This window comes from Trachemys scripta, chromosome 9 (assembly GCF_013100865.1).
Source record: "Trachemys scripta elegans isolate TJP31775 chromosome 9, CAS_Tse_1.0, whole genome shotgun sequence".
Classification (NCBI taxonomy): Eukaryota; Metazoa; Chordata; order Testudines; family Emydidae; genus Trachemys; species Trachemys scripta.
In genome coordinates this window covers 17,188,748-17,205,903 of record NC_048306.1, presented here as the reverse complement: position 1 = coordinate 17,205,903, position 17,156 = coordinate 17,188,748, and the positions used below count along the sequence as shown (strand labels likewise).

The 17,156-nt window shown below is 46.0% G+C and overlaps 1 protein-coding gene across 1 annotated transcript; it reads left to right on the top strand.

The window, feature by feature from the left end:
• Positions 1–1,011: 1,011 nt before the first annotated feature.
• RAB39B (RAB39B, member RAS oncogene family) lies at positions 1,012–15,757 on the top strand. Its single transcript, XM_034781328.1, has 2 exons — positions 1,012–2,494; positions 11,926–15,757. The coding sequence occupies exons 1-2, from the start codon at positions 2,280–2,282 to the stop codon at positions 12,350–12,352; spliced, it is 642 nt and encodes a 213-aa protein (XP_034637219.1). The 5' UTR covers positions 1,012–2,279; the 3' UTR covers positions 12,353–15,757.
• The last annotated feature ends 1,399 nt before the right edge of the window (positions 15,758–17,156 follow it).

The following is a 17,156-nucleotide window of genomic DNA, read 5'->3' as shown; positions in this document are numbered from 1 at the left end:
ATCTTTTTGTTCAAAAAATGTCCCTTTTTCTTAATCAAAACGATTCACCAACTGGCCACACTTTCAACATTTGAATTTTTCGTGATTCGCTACATTAAAAATGTCAATCAACATTTTTGGTGTCATTTTCAGCATACTGTTTTTCCATTTTAAAGAGTTCAGTCAAGATCAACGAGCCATTGTACTAGGTACCACCGCCGGAGTTAAAGATAGTCTCCGCCCTGAGTTTATAATCTAATTAGCTTGTTCTACACGGCTATGTGGTGTTAAGAGCTGCCATGTTCCACTCCAGAGATGGCTGCATTGCAAGTGATGGGTAAATGTGTAAAATGCTGTGTGCTCCTTCAGGATGAAAGCTACTAGCTACAACTACTTGTTTCTGTGGTTTTGTTTGGACAACACTAAGCATGCTGATGTTGCTCAAAAGACTATCGTTTGTTGCTTCTAGAGCCCGGGCATTGTGCTCAGCGCTGTGTAGCAGACAGGAATGCTCATTCAAAACATTGCTAAAATAAAAGTGGTCCAATTTAATCAATGAGTTTTGTGATATTTAAATAATTCGTCATTCGAATATTTTTCATTAGCCACTTGTTTTAGGGGTGAATATTTGCAAAGATATACCAGTGTCGCTATTTTATTTCAAGTACAAAGTGTTCCATTAGTTAAAAGCATCATTATCCAGATTGTGAGCTCTTTGGATCAGCGACAGTGCCTTCTACACATGAGGAAAGCACCTAGCACATTATGGGGATTCCCAAAATAGAAATAATAAATCATGATAATATTAGATGGTCACTGCCAGCATGTCAAGGTGGCTGAGCCTTGCACAATGTGCCTCTTCGTTTTACCAGGTTGATCCGTTTGCTAATTTCCTTTGTCTTCAGCTAAAATATGAATCTCTGTTGTGTTCGTTTTTTTTGGTGAGTAGCTTCTTTTCTAGTCAATGTGGTAGAGTAAGACAAAAGGTGGCTGCTCCTCTATCCTGGGGATTACAGTAGCTGCTGATGCCAATGATGAGTCAGAGTGTTTGGTGCTGATGTTGCTGCCATTTCATCAGCTCTGTGATCCCCAGCATCCCCTATTCACCAGCTCTCCATCTTTACAACCCTGGGCATCTCTGCGACTGAAGTCCACACTGGAGGAAGGGCTGCGATTCTTCTGTCTGCAGGGAAATGAAACCTCTGCTCTGGAGCTAGCCGGGTGCCCTTGAGGACTATCCCCTTTGTAATCCCTGATTGGAGGCACAGAATAATAGCGCCTAGGAAGCCTTCTAGCATCGGGTTGGTTTTTTTTTTGTTTTAATCAAGATCGGACTTCCTGAACCTGGAGGCTTTGATCTTCCTGTGTGCAGGGTGGATTCTGTTTTGGTGAGGGGTACCGAACAGGGGGATTCAGAACCTTTTCTTGGAGTCCTTCCTTGCTGACCTGGATTTAGGCTGCTGAATTATAGCTCTAGATATTTGTGTTAACACAGCGAGAGAGAAAAAAAGGTTGGAGCCCTTGAATGAGAGCTGGAAATTCAATCCAACCCCTTTTCTGCTTTTGTAACTAGGCCAGCCATTGCCAAGTTCGTTTCAATGAATTACAAAAGCATTTCTCTGCAATTGCAAAGGGAAATACGGATCAGTAGCAAAATGCATGTCGGATCCTGATTAAAAAAGCAAAACAACAGGTGGCGAAGAGGGAAATCTAGGAGGGGTTGGGGCAAAATGGAGACCATCTGACCTTTGCATTTCCAGCAGAGACATCTTGCGTGTGTGTTGCAGAACTGGAGGCAGAGGCGGGGGTGCAATCCTGCCACCCGCATCTCCCTCGAGAAGATTTCCCAGCAGCCAGAAACCATGACTGGCCAGGGGAAGAGCGATCCCACGCATTTTGAAGGCTTCCCTGATACCCACCTTCCACGCAGACCTGCCCTTGTAGTGCTTGTATTTCTCTCCTAAAGAAGAGAGCCAGAACCTAGCAGCAGCGGTGAGACTGAGCCGCCCTCTGGTGGGCAGTGCGGGCGAGGCAGCGCGCCCTCTGGTGGGCAGTGTCCCTACAGCGCCCTCTGCTGGGTGCCTCCCTTGGACCCGGCTGCAGGACTGTGAGCAGAAGCGCCGGGCACCTGCTGGCCGCAGAGCCTCCCTCGCATCCGGGCAGGGCTCGGCATGGGCTGCGTGGAGCGTGCCTGGTACTAGGCGCTTTGCAAAGGCTGCATTGCACCAGGCGAGCCCTGGGCGCAGCGCTCAGCGAGGCCAGACCTGGGCGCAGGGGCGAGCCGCTGGGGGGGGGGAAGCATGGAAGCGATTTGGCTCTACCAGTTCCGCCTGATCGTGATCGGAGACTCCACCGTGGGCAAATCCTGCCTGATCCGCCGCTTCACCGAGGGGCGCTTCGCCCAGGTCTCGGACCCCACGGTGGGCGTGGATTTCTTCTCCCGGCTGGTGGAGATTGAGCCGGGGAAACGGATCAAGCTGCAGATCTGGGACACGGCCGGGCAGGAGCGATTCAGGTGAGAGGAGGGGCGGTGGGGGTCTGTGCCCGCCCGAGCTCCGCTGGCTCGGGAAAGCGAGCTCGCCCGGGGCTGGTTTGCAGCCCGCCGGGGTGGCTCAGTTAATGCCCTGGCTGGCCGTGGTGCTGGGGTAGCGATCGAGCCTCCTGGCCGCGCAGTGCGGGCTGCAGGGGCGGCCCGGGGGAGAGGAGCCAGCCCGCTCCAGGCGACAGAGCAAAGCTGGAGCCAACCCCCGGGCCTGGCTCAGGGCCCTTCGCCCGCACCCAGCGCAGTGGAGCTCCCCGAGACCGGCCTGACCTCAGCCGGTGCCTCCCGGAGGCTGAGCTGGAGGAGGGCGAGGTGATAGAAGCACCTAGTGTGGGACCCAACAGCGCCTGTGTTCAAGGCTGCAGGGGCCGCATCCCAGGTCCCCCTCTTTCCTTGTGACCGGACGCGGGCCTGGGCAACCATCTGACACTGGAGCAGGGAAGGCAGCAAGCCCCGCCCGGGCTAGAGCAAATCTAACTGGCCTGTTTGTAGCACCCATCAGATCTGCCCCAGGGCTCGCCCCTCACTACACTGCAACCCTCAGACACCTGGACATGGAGAAAATGCTGGTTCCTCCTTGTTGGGCCGGAGAGCAGAGCTGGCTTTTCAAGTGTGTGAGATGGAGGGAATCTGGATTTTCCCCTTTGGCTGGGGGTGTTGTCCAGCCCAGAGTGAATGAAATTAGCTAGCAGCTGTTCACCTTTTTCTGGGAGGCCTTTGCCTTTTGCACAAAGAACTAGGTGGGTTTCCATTCAATGAGCCTGCTCTGGTTTTTGATGCAACAGAACAATACCTTCAAACCTCAGAGGTGGAATGAATGAAATTGAAAGAGTTGGTACGATTCTGATTAGAAAAACCATCATTGTTAATATGTGAAGGTTGAGATATCAGGCCCTTGGAAGCCAGAAAATGCAGTTAATGCTTATGCCTTGAAATATGGTCCCTCGATGTCATTATGAATTATTTGTCCATTGATACTATTTTATGCAAATTGGAATTCTAAACAGTCTTTCAAGCAACAAAATGTAGCACCATACATACCCTCCTCAGACTTGATTTGTACGTATCTGTGCAATATACTGAGCAAGCCAAAATTATAAATTATAACACAGAGACCGAGATGTAATTCCATTTAGAGCCAAATCCTGCTTGCTTTGTTCACGTCTGACTCCCGCTGAAGTCGATGGCACAGAGAAGATTTCGTCTTTAATTTTCTGCTGAGCCCAAAAAGATGTAGTAGGCAAAATACACATTCTGAGCGTGTATTAACGTCTGCCCAAGTTATACAGAAGCACACAGCTTCTCTCTGTACCGCGGAGGATGAATGGAAGATTTTGAAACATAACAAGTCTTGTTTGCCTCCCACTGGCCCGAGTGAAAATAAATCAAAACAGATCTCTGCGTGTTAGCTATGGGAACAGGCATAAATATTCACCAAGCACAGAAAGTCAAGGCAAATTCATTGCAAATTGTTACCTTCTTCACATCAAAAATGCAGTTTATGCAGGAAGGTGAAGAAAGAACAGGGAACAGGCTGGAGTAAAGAAACAGCAGACAAGCGTTTCAAACATGGTTGCCTAAAGTTAGGTTGCTAAGGCATCTAAATATGCAACCGGATTGTCAAAAGTGCAGTAGCTCCATTGAAGGCTCTAGGCTGTGGGATGGAGATCAACCAGGCCAGTTCAAGGATTTTAGGCTGTCTGTGAATAACAGTTACATATAGGGAGAGTACTGTGGTAGCGTGCCTCACAGCCTCTAGCACTGAATACTGAATGGGGACTAGTAATTTAAGAGACTAATTGGTAGCAAACTTGACTTCATTAGCAAAGAAAAGGACAATATGGGGGGATATCCACGGGATTCACTGCAGAACCATGTGGTAAATTGCAGCCATGTGATAACTGTATTTATCATACCTCTTTCACCTGCGCTCTGCTGACTCATCCAACTCCCTAGTGGGCCACTTCCATCCTTCGAAACCTCTGAGCAGCTTCAAAAAGCTGCCATTTTTTGTTAACCTGATTCAGAAACATTTCAGTAGCTGAATCTCTCCCTCCATTTGCTCAGATACTGGCTCTGGCCCGGGATGTTCAGTCCTTAGCTAGTGACATGTTTAAGGTCTAATATCTTGCATTCATTCAGGGCTAGAAACACCAGATTTATACCACTGGGAGAGGGCAGTTCCCAGCTTTCAGTTGATACAGACTCTATCCTTAGAGCTTGGAATGTAAAGGTGACCTGTTCAGGAATATTTTAAAAATGAGCTTATGCCACTGTGTGCCCACCCCCATGCTTTATGCTGCATAAAGAAGGCTTGAAAGATTTTCCCCTACAATATTTTTTCCGTGCTTTAAAGCCTTAGAAATAGTGGGAATACTGAGGCTACTTACCCCTTGTTTTACGTTTTGAATGCTAGATGGGGGCAAATTACACCACTCAGTTACTTGTCCCCTGATTCTAGCCCATTTACAGCTACTGCTGTTCCACCCATTTGGACCAGGTCTTAATTTGGCTCAGCGATTCTAAATCTTGATTAGCTTCTCTTAGGGTGACCAGACAGCAAATGTGAAAAATCGAGATGGGGGTGGGGGGTAATAGGAGCCTAATTAAGAAAAAGACCCCAAAATCGGGACTGCCCCTATAAAAGCAGGACATCTGGTCATCCTAGCTTCTTTGCCTGTTCTGCTCTACACCTGAGCAGGAGACTCCCAGCTGGAGTCCATCGCTGATTGAATCTTTCCCTTCTCCTGTAAGTGGCTGGAAGGCTGCCTGATGGAATTAGACAGCTGGGCTGCAGGTGGCCATACAAATCTTCACATAACACAGGTTGCAAAGACTTTTGTTCTTGTTAACGTTACCCAATCACTTGGCCTTCAGCAGTACATTCAAGGCAAGAAGACATGAAATCACAGAATTACAGACATTTGGGACAGCAAACCAGCTAGATCCACGCCGGTTAAGACTGGTCTCCACAGCATATTGTGTGTCCCACAGACCATGTTGTTTTGGGCCCTGGTTCAGCAAAGCACTCGAGCACGTGCTTAACTTTGACTGAACCACAGACTTCAGTGGAGTTGCACCTGATTTGCATCAGAATAACTGAGATCAGAATCAGATCCAGGAAGATCATTCCAGGATGCTGGAAGTATCCTTAACTCTATTCCAGGGATCTCAAACATGCGGCCCGCGGGGTTATTTTCTGCGGCCCGCGAGCTCCTCGTGCCCCCCCCCCGCCCTCCCCCAGTGTTTATTTAGAGCGGCTCTGGCCTGACGTGCACCGGGGGCAGGGACCGAATGGGGAACCGCGGCCAATGGGAGCTGCTGGGGGCGGTGTCTGAAGCAACAGCCCCACACACCCCTGCGCCCCTCCTTCCCCAGGTTCCGTCGGCTTCCTGGAGCAGCGCAGGGGCCTGCCCTGCCCCCAGTGCGTGTTGGGCCAGAGCCCACCCCCCCGAACCCTCCTGCAGCCGAACCCGCTGCCCTGAGCCCCCTGCCGCACCCTGCACCCTGACCCCCTGCTGCACCCCTCACCCCTCCTGCACCCCACACCCCAACTCCTTGCCCTGAGCCCCCGCCACACCCCTGGGGGCAGGGAAGGGGCAGAGTTGGAGTGGGGATTTCAGGGAAGGAGTTGGAATGGGGGCAGGGAAGGGTGGGAAGAAGCGGGGCCTCATGGAAGGGGTGGAGTGGGGGCGGGGCTGAGGGCGGCGGGGGGGGGAGGTGTCAGTAAATGCGGCCCTCGGGCCAATGAACTACTAGTCCTCATGTGGCCATGTTATTGAGTTTGAGACCCCTGCTCTAACCCTAATCCAGGTCCAGGAACAGCACAGCTACAAAACAGGAGGAAATAACCCAGTAGCCACAGCCGTGAGATCAAAGCAAGCTTATTTTCACCTGTGTCTTTAACACTACTTTAGAATTACTTTTTCCATGTAAGCAAACAATGAAATTGCTGTAGCGAAGACATGGAAGCTGGGGTTGGCAGGGGGTGTGTCCATGAAAGGGCATCTCAAGAAGTAGTTCAACCTATGAAAAAATGTTTGGGAGCTAGTGCAGTATTGCCCTACACTACCATGAGTGTGCTAGCGTATTTCACTGGTACTAGCTTAGTATTTCACTGGTACTAGGAAAGCCTGAAAAGTCTCAGAGTAGCAGCCGTGTTAGTCTGTATCTGCAAAAAGAACAGGAGTACTTGTGGCACCTTAGAGACTAACAAATTTATTTGAGCATAAGCTTTTGTGGTCATCCGAAGAAGTGGGCTGTTGCCCACGAAAGCTTATGCTCAAATAAATTTGTTAGTCTCTAAGTTGCCACAAGTACTCCTGAAAAGTCTGTATCCCAGGGAGAAGAAATTCAAGCAAACAGATTTTAGAAACCTCCACAATGTTGTAAAAATAGTATATAGTACTCGCATATAGTGACATCACAATTTTAAAAGAGACCTTTAAAGGAGCAAAAAGAAAAATGGACTCATGCCTGAGTTTTTCATTCTTGATGCCATACAAAGAAGATCTGGAAAAGGAAGTTCAGTGTTTTTTTTAATATTGATTTTTTTCCTGATGCTTTTTACATTAGAAATTCGGGTCTTTGTCCATCCTGGCTAGACTATAGAGGCAGGAGAACTCTTTCTTCATCCTAACAATAACCCTGCCTGACTCTTAACCAGTGAAACGATGACAGCTCCAGAGGCTGAAAGATGAGCAATGGGGAGGGGAAATGATTTTTGTTTGACCGTACGAAATGCTTCATTTTGGTTTTGGTTTTATTATTGCTTCTCTCATGCCAAACCTTTTGGAAAAAGGGCATCTTGCTTAAAGATTGAATCCTCCCCTCCCCAGACGTGTCCTGCTCTTTCAACAAAGGTGGGAGGCCTCACCATCCGTATGATCTGAGACCCCACCCCTCCCGGTGTTTAACGTACGTCCTAGTAAATATTTCTAAGGCACCTCTTGCATCACTGGTGAGTTTGCCCCTGAGAGAAGAGGGGCCATGGCTAAAGCACTGAATACACTGCGAAGCAGTATGCGCTGTGCAGTGTAGGGGGAGAACTTAGAGGCTCCAGAACCTGGTTAGATAGCAATCACCCAGATATTTATTCAGAGCTGCTTATGTCTTGGAGCCAGACACTTGGGAGGGCATTGATTATCTATAGCACAGGCAAGAAATCCTTCTTCTTCCCTGTTCTCTTCTCTCTCTGCCCTGTGGCTCTTCTCCTATCACACTACAGGGATAGCTCAGTGCTTTGAGCGTTGGCTTGCTAAACCCAGGGTTGTGAGTTCAATCCTTGAGGGGACCACTTATGGATCTGGGGCAACATCAGTACTTGGTCCTGCTAGTGAAGGCAGAGGGCTGGACTCAATGACCTTTGGGGTCCCTTCCAGTTCTAGGAGATAGGTAGATCTCCATATATTTATTTACAGCAGTGCTGCTTGCTGTTGATAAAGCAAAACTTGGGAGCCCCAAATAGTCATTTGTGGGGCAATTTCTCTGGATACACAAAGATTTTGCAGGACCCACCGACCCTCACTATGATTCTGGTTGCTCTAGATTGAGAAATCGGTTCCTGTGCCATGATAAAAGAGCAGCAATACGTTCCATCATGAAATAGGAGGATCCCACAAAGGAAAGAGTGTTCAGGAGCATGACCTCCTCCAGGGAGAAATGTATACTTCCTTCTGGATTGCCAATGAACCCTTAACCTGCACAGAAAACACCAGTCAGCAATCATTCTACAGCTTCTTTGGTATTTACTCAAGTTTAGTTGTCATCAAAATGTAAATCTGTTCAGGCTAAATTTCACGGGCTGGTTTTGTAGTACTTCGGTTTACAGCATGAATAATACACAGATTGGCTTGCTCTCACATCATCGTTCTCGCTGCACATGCAGCTGCCCTGGCTCGCAAAGCTCTTGTAAGGTGCCTCGCGGTTCCCGGCATGTTGTTTTTTGCAGCAGTGAGAACAGAGAACCTGTGAATGGTCAGACCTGAGGCATGTCAGGACACAAATCCATTGGCATTTGCTATAAGCAAAAGCAGGTGCACAGGTGCTCGACTGAATTGGGGCCTAAATCAGTAGAAGGATCAAGTACCTATGGCCGTAATTCAGTGGAGCTGGAAACAAAAGGAAGAGGCCTAATGCCAATCAAAATGCCCTTCTTACACTTTGTTGTATGCTTGGGATTGTTCCATCAGGCAAATCAGCCCACATGAGTGTTAATGTAGGAGCCGTTCTTTGTGGGCCTGAGCCATGTTCTCTTGGAGGCAATGGAGAGACTCCTATCTGACAGCAAAGGGAGTTGGGTCAGACTCTTGTATGCCACATATTGTACAGAAAAGAAAAACAACGCTCATGCTAATAATGCCTGGGGACTGTAAAACACGTATAGGAGGCCTTCATTTTTCATCCTCCACCTGAAAATCCAGATGCTTCAGTTACCATGGGCCAGATCCTCAAAGGGGACTTAGGCTCAGCGTTGCAATGCCTAACTTTAGGTGCCCTGCTGCCCACTGGAGTCCTCAGTCCCCAGGCTCCCTAGACAATGCAGATGGAGAGTCAGGAGCCTAACAATGGGAGCCAGAAGCCAACATGCTGATCAGGGAGCCACCTAAGCTAGCCAATGGGGGGAGACCTAAGCCCTGCCCATCAAAGGTGGCTAGGTGCCTCCCTCCACTCAGGATTCAGAGCCAGGAACCCTCTCCTGCAGTAGGTGCTTAAAGCAGGTCAGTTCTTTCTCGTGAACATGTGAGGGGAAGGAGCGGGCCCCCTCTTACCCTACAGTCCATTGGTTAGAACACTCAGCCAGGATGTGGGAAACCCTGCTTCAGTCCCCACTCTGTCTGATCCAGAGCAGGGACCTGACCCCAGGTGAGTGCCCTAACCACCAGGCTATAGGTATTCTGGGGTGGGAGTTGTCCCACTTCAGGGCAACACCACCTCTATTTCCCCGTCATAGTCCACCAAGGGCACCCACTGTAGGCTTCCAGCTCCTTAGTCATCACCTCTCTTGGGCAGAGACCACATCCCTGACTATGGCCCTCCTGACTGGGATTTTTCCAGGCTGCACAGTTCCCTATCTAACCTGTGATATCCCCAGCAAGCCAGACTGCATCACCAGGCCAACATCTACACTTTCCATTTGCTTCGAAGCCCATGAGCAGCTGTAATGGCCAGCAGTTACAAGTTACCCCACAGCTCTTTCTAAGCAAGCACATTTATTCTTAAGGTAAAAGCATTACAAAGAAAACATTAAAAACAATTCAGTTTATTAGCATGCATGTAGGTTCTTTATTAACGTTCACTACCCCAATGCCAACAAGGGCTCTGGTAGGTGCCAGTCCAGCCAAACCCACCAAGGGTTTTTTTTTGTGGTTACACATTCATAACCACCTTAGCTCAGAACCAGAACAGCCATGAATAGTTCCCGCATTCCTGTGTCCAGCTTGGCCCTTTGATCTGGGAACATGTAATCAGCAGACAACGGTCCTCGCCTCAGGGCAGAACTTCAACCGGCTGGGTTTTTGGATAACTGGACCTGGGGACTTTGCATTCTCCTCCTAGTGATTCCCCGGGAAATCCATGTCATACCTATTGTCCCAAAAGTCCATTCTTGTCTGCCACATTGTTAGGGTGCCCAGATGTCCCGATTTTATAGGGACAGTCCCGCTTTTTGTGGCTTTTTCTTATATAGGCTCCTATTACCCCCAACCCCCATCCCAATTTTTCACACTTGCTGTCTGGCCACCCTACACATTGTTCAATATAGCCCTTTGATCATCCAGGCCCCGAATAATTCTTAACCTTTGCATTTAATACAATGGTCTCCAAAGACACTTAAACTTAATTCAATAAGGTGTGCTGAGGATATTGCAGGAAGGGGTCATACACGTCACACCTCTCTCCTGTTGAAACTGTTCCGTGTTGTGTAAAATACTTAGCTAGCCCTTGGAGCAGGGAACTGGAACCTGGGGCTGCAGGGAGAATGAACCAACCTCATGGCTATAGAGTCATTCGTTCTTTGGCCCAATGACTGTTGAAGTATTTTATACAAAGTGAAACAGCTGCAACACAAAAGATTGAGTGAGCCCACCCCAGAATGCCCGACAGCCCCGTGGTTCGGGCACTCGCTTCCCTCTTAGGCAGACTGGGGATTTGTATTTGGGTCTTCCACCTCCCAGGTGAGTGCTCTAATCACTCCATCTCCGTCAGCAGTGGCAGAACTTCGATGGATTTGCATATGCCTATGGGCAGAGACTTTAGCAGGGGAAACTTAGGTGCCTGGGAACTTTGGGTGCCTCCAGGGTTAGGCAGCAACCGAGCAGGGGGTTGAGGGGCTACATTTTGAACGTAGGTGCCAAAAGCAGCAGTTAGGAGTGTAAAGGCTTCTATGGCTCTAGCCCCATGAGTTCAAGTCTTGCAGGGCAACAAAAATTATAATGAGCAAATAGTGCTGGTGCCAGCATTTGGAAAAGATTGATATTTTTGGCCCCATCCCCTCCCAAAAGGGACAATAGTATCAGTGGAATTTGTTCCCCATATTTTCAACCAGCCTTATTATTAAACCATATCATTGCTAACAATCAATAATATCCCTGTCCCCAACACCTTGCTTCAAGCAGGTGTTGCACCAGAGAGCGGCTTGAATGTTCCTTAGCAATGTGTTGGCTGTGATGCCTCTACCACAAGCCATTACAGCAGCCATAAGAGAATGAAAGTGCATATGTGTGTGCACACGATGCCTCTGATTTTTCACACTGTTTCTAGGCTCTGGCTTCCAACTCCACTGCAGACCTTTGAAAACACCCTCTTTGCCTTACAAAAAGTGAGAACCTGCTGAGTGCTTGGTTCCAAAAAGACCCCTTTTAGGGAAGGGGTATGGTACAGTGGCTCTAAACATGAAGTGACTTGATCATGGTGTAGCTGGGGAAGAGATTTCTGAGATGGCAGACAAAGGCACAGCATGATCCAATGACTGAAAGCTAAAGCTACACAAATTCAGAATAGAAATAAGGCAGTAATTTTTACCAGTGAGGGAGACTAACCATTGGAACAACCTATCAAAGGAAGTGGTGCATTCTCTGTCATCTGAAGTCTGTAAGTCAATACTGGCTGTCTTTCTAAGAGAGATGTTATAGGTCAAAGAGAAATTGTGGGTTTGAAGCAGAAATTATCAGGTGAAATTCTTTTGACCTGTTATGCAAGAGGTCAGCCTACACGATCATAATGACCCCTTCTTGCCTATAAATCTTTGAACCCAACTACCTGCTAGCAAATAGAGCTGGTCAAAAATGTTTAGGAAAATGAAAATTTCAACCACCACCAACGAAAGGACAAAACTTGCCCCCAAAATGTTCAACTTCTAAAATGATCTTTACTTTCTTGTTGGGCGGGGGGGGGTTCTTTTTCAGATCCATCACCAGAGCCTACTACAGAAACTCAGTAGGCGGGCTCCTCTTATTTGACATTACAAACCGCAGGTCCTTCCAGAACGTCCATGAGTGGCTAGAAGAGACAAAGGTGCACGTCCAGCCCTACCAGATTGTCTTCGTTTTGGTAGGTCACAAATGCGACCTTGACACACAGCGGCAAGTCACTAGACACGAGGCTGAGAAACTGGCTGCTGCATATGGCATGAAGTACATTGAGACATCTGCTCGGGATGCCATTAACGTGGAGAAGGCCTTCACTGACCTGACTCGAGATATATACGAGCTTGTTAAAAGGGGGGAAATTTCGATCCAGGAGGGCTGGGAAGGGGTAAAGAGTGGGTTTGTACCGAACGTAGTGCACTCTTCAGAAGAGGTGGTGAAATCAGATAGGAGATGCTTGTGCTAATCACGTCTAGTGAGAAAAGCTATGATGAACTCTACTAATCAAACATACTCTATTAAGTGAACTCAGTGTAATGGAAAGGGATTGTAACACTAGCATGGTGAATGGCCTCACACGTTGTTTTGGACACCAGAGGAACAGAACCAAGAAAGAAATGGTCAGTTCCAAATAACCTCTTTCAGAACTGGGGGGAGGGCTACAAACCTATATGAGAATGAACAAAGGTGCATGTTTATGTTATAGGAGACGGGAAGCATAAGAACAAGAGAGGATCTGAATGAGATGGTACAGAACAGGGAATTTTACACGTACTGTTTTTCTATGCCATGTGTGAAGCCCCAGTCTGAACAGTCTATTAATACAACACACACGAGAGGAGAGAGAAAATCTTGGTTTGCATCAACAATTTATTTCCAGGAGGATTAGAATATAGTGCGGTTTCCATTCATGAATGTTACTTCCAGGATTAACTCAAAAGAAACAGATGTGGCACACACACTTTTGGGGCTTAATCTTTCTTGTACCTCGTTAAAACATAGACTAAGACTATAATATGGTACTTTAAAAGGAAAATAAGGGTTATTTTATTGATAATTAAAACTTAAGCATCACCATCCCCCTGAAGAGGGGTGTTTTCCTTGCCCTGCCTAGCTGAGACTAAGGGCCAAGTCCAGCATGACAGCTCCAATTATCATTATTGGATGAATTTATAAATACTTATCATCTCTCTACATGATTGTAGTAGAAGTACCTCGACTATATGGATTTCCAATATAATTAACAGATCAGGAGTATAAAGCTTCCTAAGTGTATCCTCAGATCCAGTATCTCACAGATGGGTCATGGCAACCAGTCATTAGCAGTCAGGTGGGAAATGCAGATATTTCTGTCTTACTGTCAGAAGTAGAGTGATGTTGGCAGCATTTCACTGTAAACTTACATTGCTCCTTAGGAAAAAAGGAAAGAACAAAAGAAAACTAAAGAAGGTTTAAATCAAGAGCATCATACATCCCGGAAGGTGGGGTTTCCTTTTAAAGAACAAGGGAAAGAGCTGGTTCCAGTACTGAAAGCAGTGGCTAGTGGCAGCATTTTCTGCTCTTATTGTGTTGCTTTCTTTACTGGCATCTGGGGAAGGAGAGAAATAGGAAGTGGAAGGAGGGGGATAGAGATGAAGCGTCTGAGAGGGTGAAAAGGGAAGAAGAGAGAAGCATAGGAGAAAATGTCTTCTCTTTGTTTTATTTATATTCTACCCAAGATGGGGCCTACACCAGGCAGGTAGCTGACTTACACAGGCTATAACTAAGTGTCCATTTTCTGGGAACACCATCTACCATTTCAGCTTTGCTTTGTGTAAGTACTGTATTAACTAAAGCTTTTGGAATGCAGAAGGGTAACAATGCACCTGTATTGTGCCGAGGAGGATCAACATGTTAGCAAAACATACCGTGACATTTATTCAAGTTTGCGAGCTTTACAAGCCAAACTGTTAATTTGGTTATGAGGGATTAGGCAAACCACTAAGAGATCCAGCATTTGAGTATAGGCCTCCAGGTAGACAAGAATAAAGTACTTCTAATTGCTCCTCTAAGGTACCATGTTCCATAAGAGTATGATTTTTGACAAGCTGAATCTGTCGCTCTTCAGATCCGTTCTTGTATTTTGTACCATTTGAGCCTGACTGTATCACAAAAATAACAAGACCATTGCTTAGGTATGAAAGCTGTAAAAAATTAAAATGAATAATATTTTACCTTTAAATTTTCTAGTAACATTTGCAATCCTTGAGCTCAGCGGGTGAGAGCAAACATGGAATGCCACTGTGAATTCATAGCAAACGTAGATCCAAAGGATATTGAAATAGGGGTTGGCTGCAGGAAATGATACAGCCTTTTACTTCTGAATATCAATGGTCAATCTTGATTAGGTTACAATTGTATTCAGTTTGCTGGCCTAACTCTAAGACCCCATTCAACTCCCACTGAAGTCCATGGAAGCCTTTCCAATGATTTGAAGAGAAGGTAGATATGGCCCTCAGTCTGCAGTGTGCATTACAAAACCTCTTTCTTGAATGGCCCAATTTGGCATGATTGGGAATCTTGGCTCAGGAGAGACCTACGACAACACGGGTATTGCAGGCGATGCACTGACGTCAGCGAGAACTGAGGGGCATTGGTGGAGTGTGGTGAGGCACATGCAGCATTTACCCGGAGTTGTCAGTCTCTCACCTTCACGAACGAGAGCAGCCATATTTAAAAGGGTCCAATGTTTATGTACCTTTATTCACTGAATGGAAAATATGCCAAGCTTCCATTTTAGCCTTTCAAGGCTGAGTCGGCTCTAAAGTTGTCTCAGATTTTCTAGTTTAAACAACAATCTGTCTTAAATGTAGAGACTTTGTTTTAATCAAGTAAAACTCTGTGAACATGGATGGAAGTAAAACTTTTGGGGCCTGTCATGTTTCCTGTATCACCAAAGTCTCATGAGCCAGCATTGCAGGACCTCACTGATGGGGGAAATGATTGAGCTTTTCACTGCATTTCCTTTTTTATTTTTTTTTAATGATACAGAAAATCTACATTTCAGTTAGTGGGGTTGGGTTTTTAGTATTTAAATATAAAATTTAGAAAAGTCATAAAGCTTGTTCAGGCTTTGAGTAAACCTTGAATTTGTATTGTAGGTATAGTTCAAAGAAAGTACAATATGAGAAAAAAATCTGTGCTGTCTGAAACGAACTACTTAAAAATAATGAAACAAAAGGAAATGGTTAATATTGAATAAAAGATCATTGTGTACACCTGTTTTCTAATTCCTTGCATTTTCTAGGCAGCTTATAAAAACAAATAGACAATGTAATACAGTCACGTGTATAAGTCTGGGCTGTTTTTTCTTTTTCTAAAATGAAAAACCTTATAGGCTTTGATAAACATTCTTTTCTAACAACTGGTTTTAGTGCTTTGACTACTGCAAGAGGCATTAGAGAAATCAGATGGTGGTATCATTCAAAAGAAACATCCAGGAGTTTTTACTCTAGGACAAAGGAAAACAAAACTTTTTGTGGTACAGGTCACAGATTAAAAACAATCTGCATGTTGGACTGGAATTTCTCAGAACCTCCAGAATAAAGTATACTGTACACTTTTCCTTGCTTTCTGTTATGCACTGTAATGAAATGTGAAAAAACCCCGCTGTATTTAGCTGTATGTGAATGAAACATGCTTGTATTTAGCAAAATTGTTAATGTGATTATGTGAAATTCAAATCTTGTAAAGAAAAACTTGTGTTTTTTCCTTCCCCCGCACTCCCATTCTTCATCAGTAAGCCATCTAGTAACTCTGTACTTCTACACAGCAACCATGACTGAAAATCCAATACAAACTAATAAACAACATGCACTCTGTTTACAACAAATCTACCATGCATTTTCTCTAATGATGCGTGTTTTGGTGGCCACTATTTAAGATGCGCTCATTGTCCTGGTGAAAGAATCCTAGGAAAATCAATAGGGGTCTATCAAAAGTCAATACAGCTCTACAGGAATTATTCTAAAAACCCAATGGATTTTTTTTAAAGTAATTCAGTGCTTCACAGCCAGTGACAGTTACAGTCATTATTCAAAATATTAAAGCAACCTAGGCCAGACCCTCAGCTGGTGTAACTTGTCCTAGCTCCACTGAATTCAATGAAGCTCGAATACATGCTACCAGCTGCTGATCTGGCCCCATATAAAGCAAAGCGAACTTAAAGAGACTATAATATGAGAATAAGACTAAATAGCCAGAATCTGCAGTTAGACCATCTGTAGGCTTTTTTCCTTCAAAACACCATTATTTAGTATCTAGGATTTGCAATCAAATCCTGAAGAATGGCTTAAAAACAAAAACCAGAGCAAGGCTATCCTTCTCTGTAGGCTGTATGCATGAGGATATATTCCACCGTTCAGAGACCAGTTAGCTTGGAATGGGGAGCGGTTCAGAAACCCATTAGCAGGTCCATGTTTGGCAGCGAGACATATATGTAAAGGTTTCAATCTCTTTTCAGGTTTGCCCTGCACCATGAACAGAATGGCTCTGCTTGCTCATTATGCTCAAAACATCAATTCTCAGGATTGCGTGTTAGGTGCAACTAGTGGGGACACTGTTTGGGTTTTATTGCTAATCCCTCTCTACTCCAAAGCACGAGCTGCTAATAGTTTTGCTGGCTTGTAAACGTTGAGTTTGACTTTTTACTGGGCACGGTGAAGAAATGCAATCACTGCCTTGAAGCCATCCAAAAGAGAGCAGCTTTACAACAGGCTTTAGGCAGAAATTCCCGATGTGAGACTCCTAATTCACCTTGGGGGAGAGGGTGCCGGGGAAAAACAGTGGAAAACCGCATGGGCCTGCAGTTGCCCCTCACTAGAAACATTCTTATGTGATTCCTACACACTTTTTGGGCAGCCCCCAACCACGAGCAACAATCCACTAGCCCCTTTCTTGTCTACTGCTGCATTCAGCATAGAGAAGGAGCAAACGGAGTCTGGCACAGGGACATGAGCCAAGCCTAAGCATGCGCAGCTGGGAGTGACTGGGGCAATGGGGCTAGGAAAGCAGAAAGAAAACAGCAGAACCCTTCTAATCCCATTAGCGGTAATTACCCTGTTCCAATGGCCAACACACTCCCATTCTACGTACTCACGTCTTCTCTCGCCTCTCCTAGCCTCTTAAAGCTAGAGGTAGGCAACTAATTCCTAAGAGTTTATCCAACCAATTTTACCCCATCTCTGCTAATTCATTCACCATGTCTCAACAGACATCATCTGCAAATGCTG

Excerpts from the sequence above, each read along its gene's own strand:
- RAB39B (XM_034781328.1), top strand. The coding sequence starts at position 2,280 with ATGGAAGCGATTTGGCTCTACCAGTTCCGCCTGATCGTGATCGGAGAC. Across the intron at positions 2,495-11,925 it reads GCCGGGCAGGAGCGATTCAG|ATCCATCACCAGAGCCTACT; the intron begins GTGAGAGGAGGG and ends GTTCTTTTTCAG.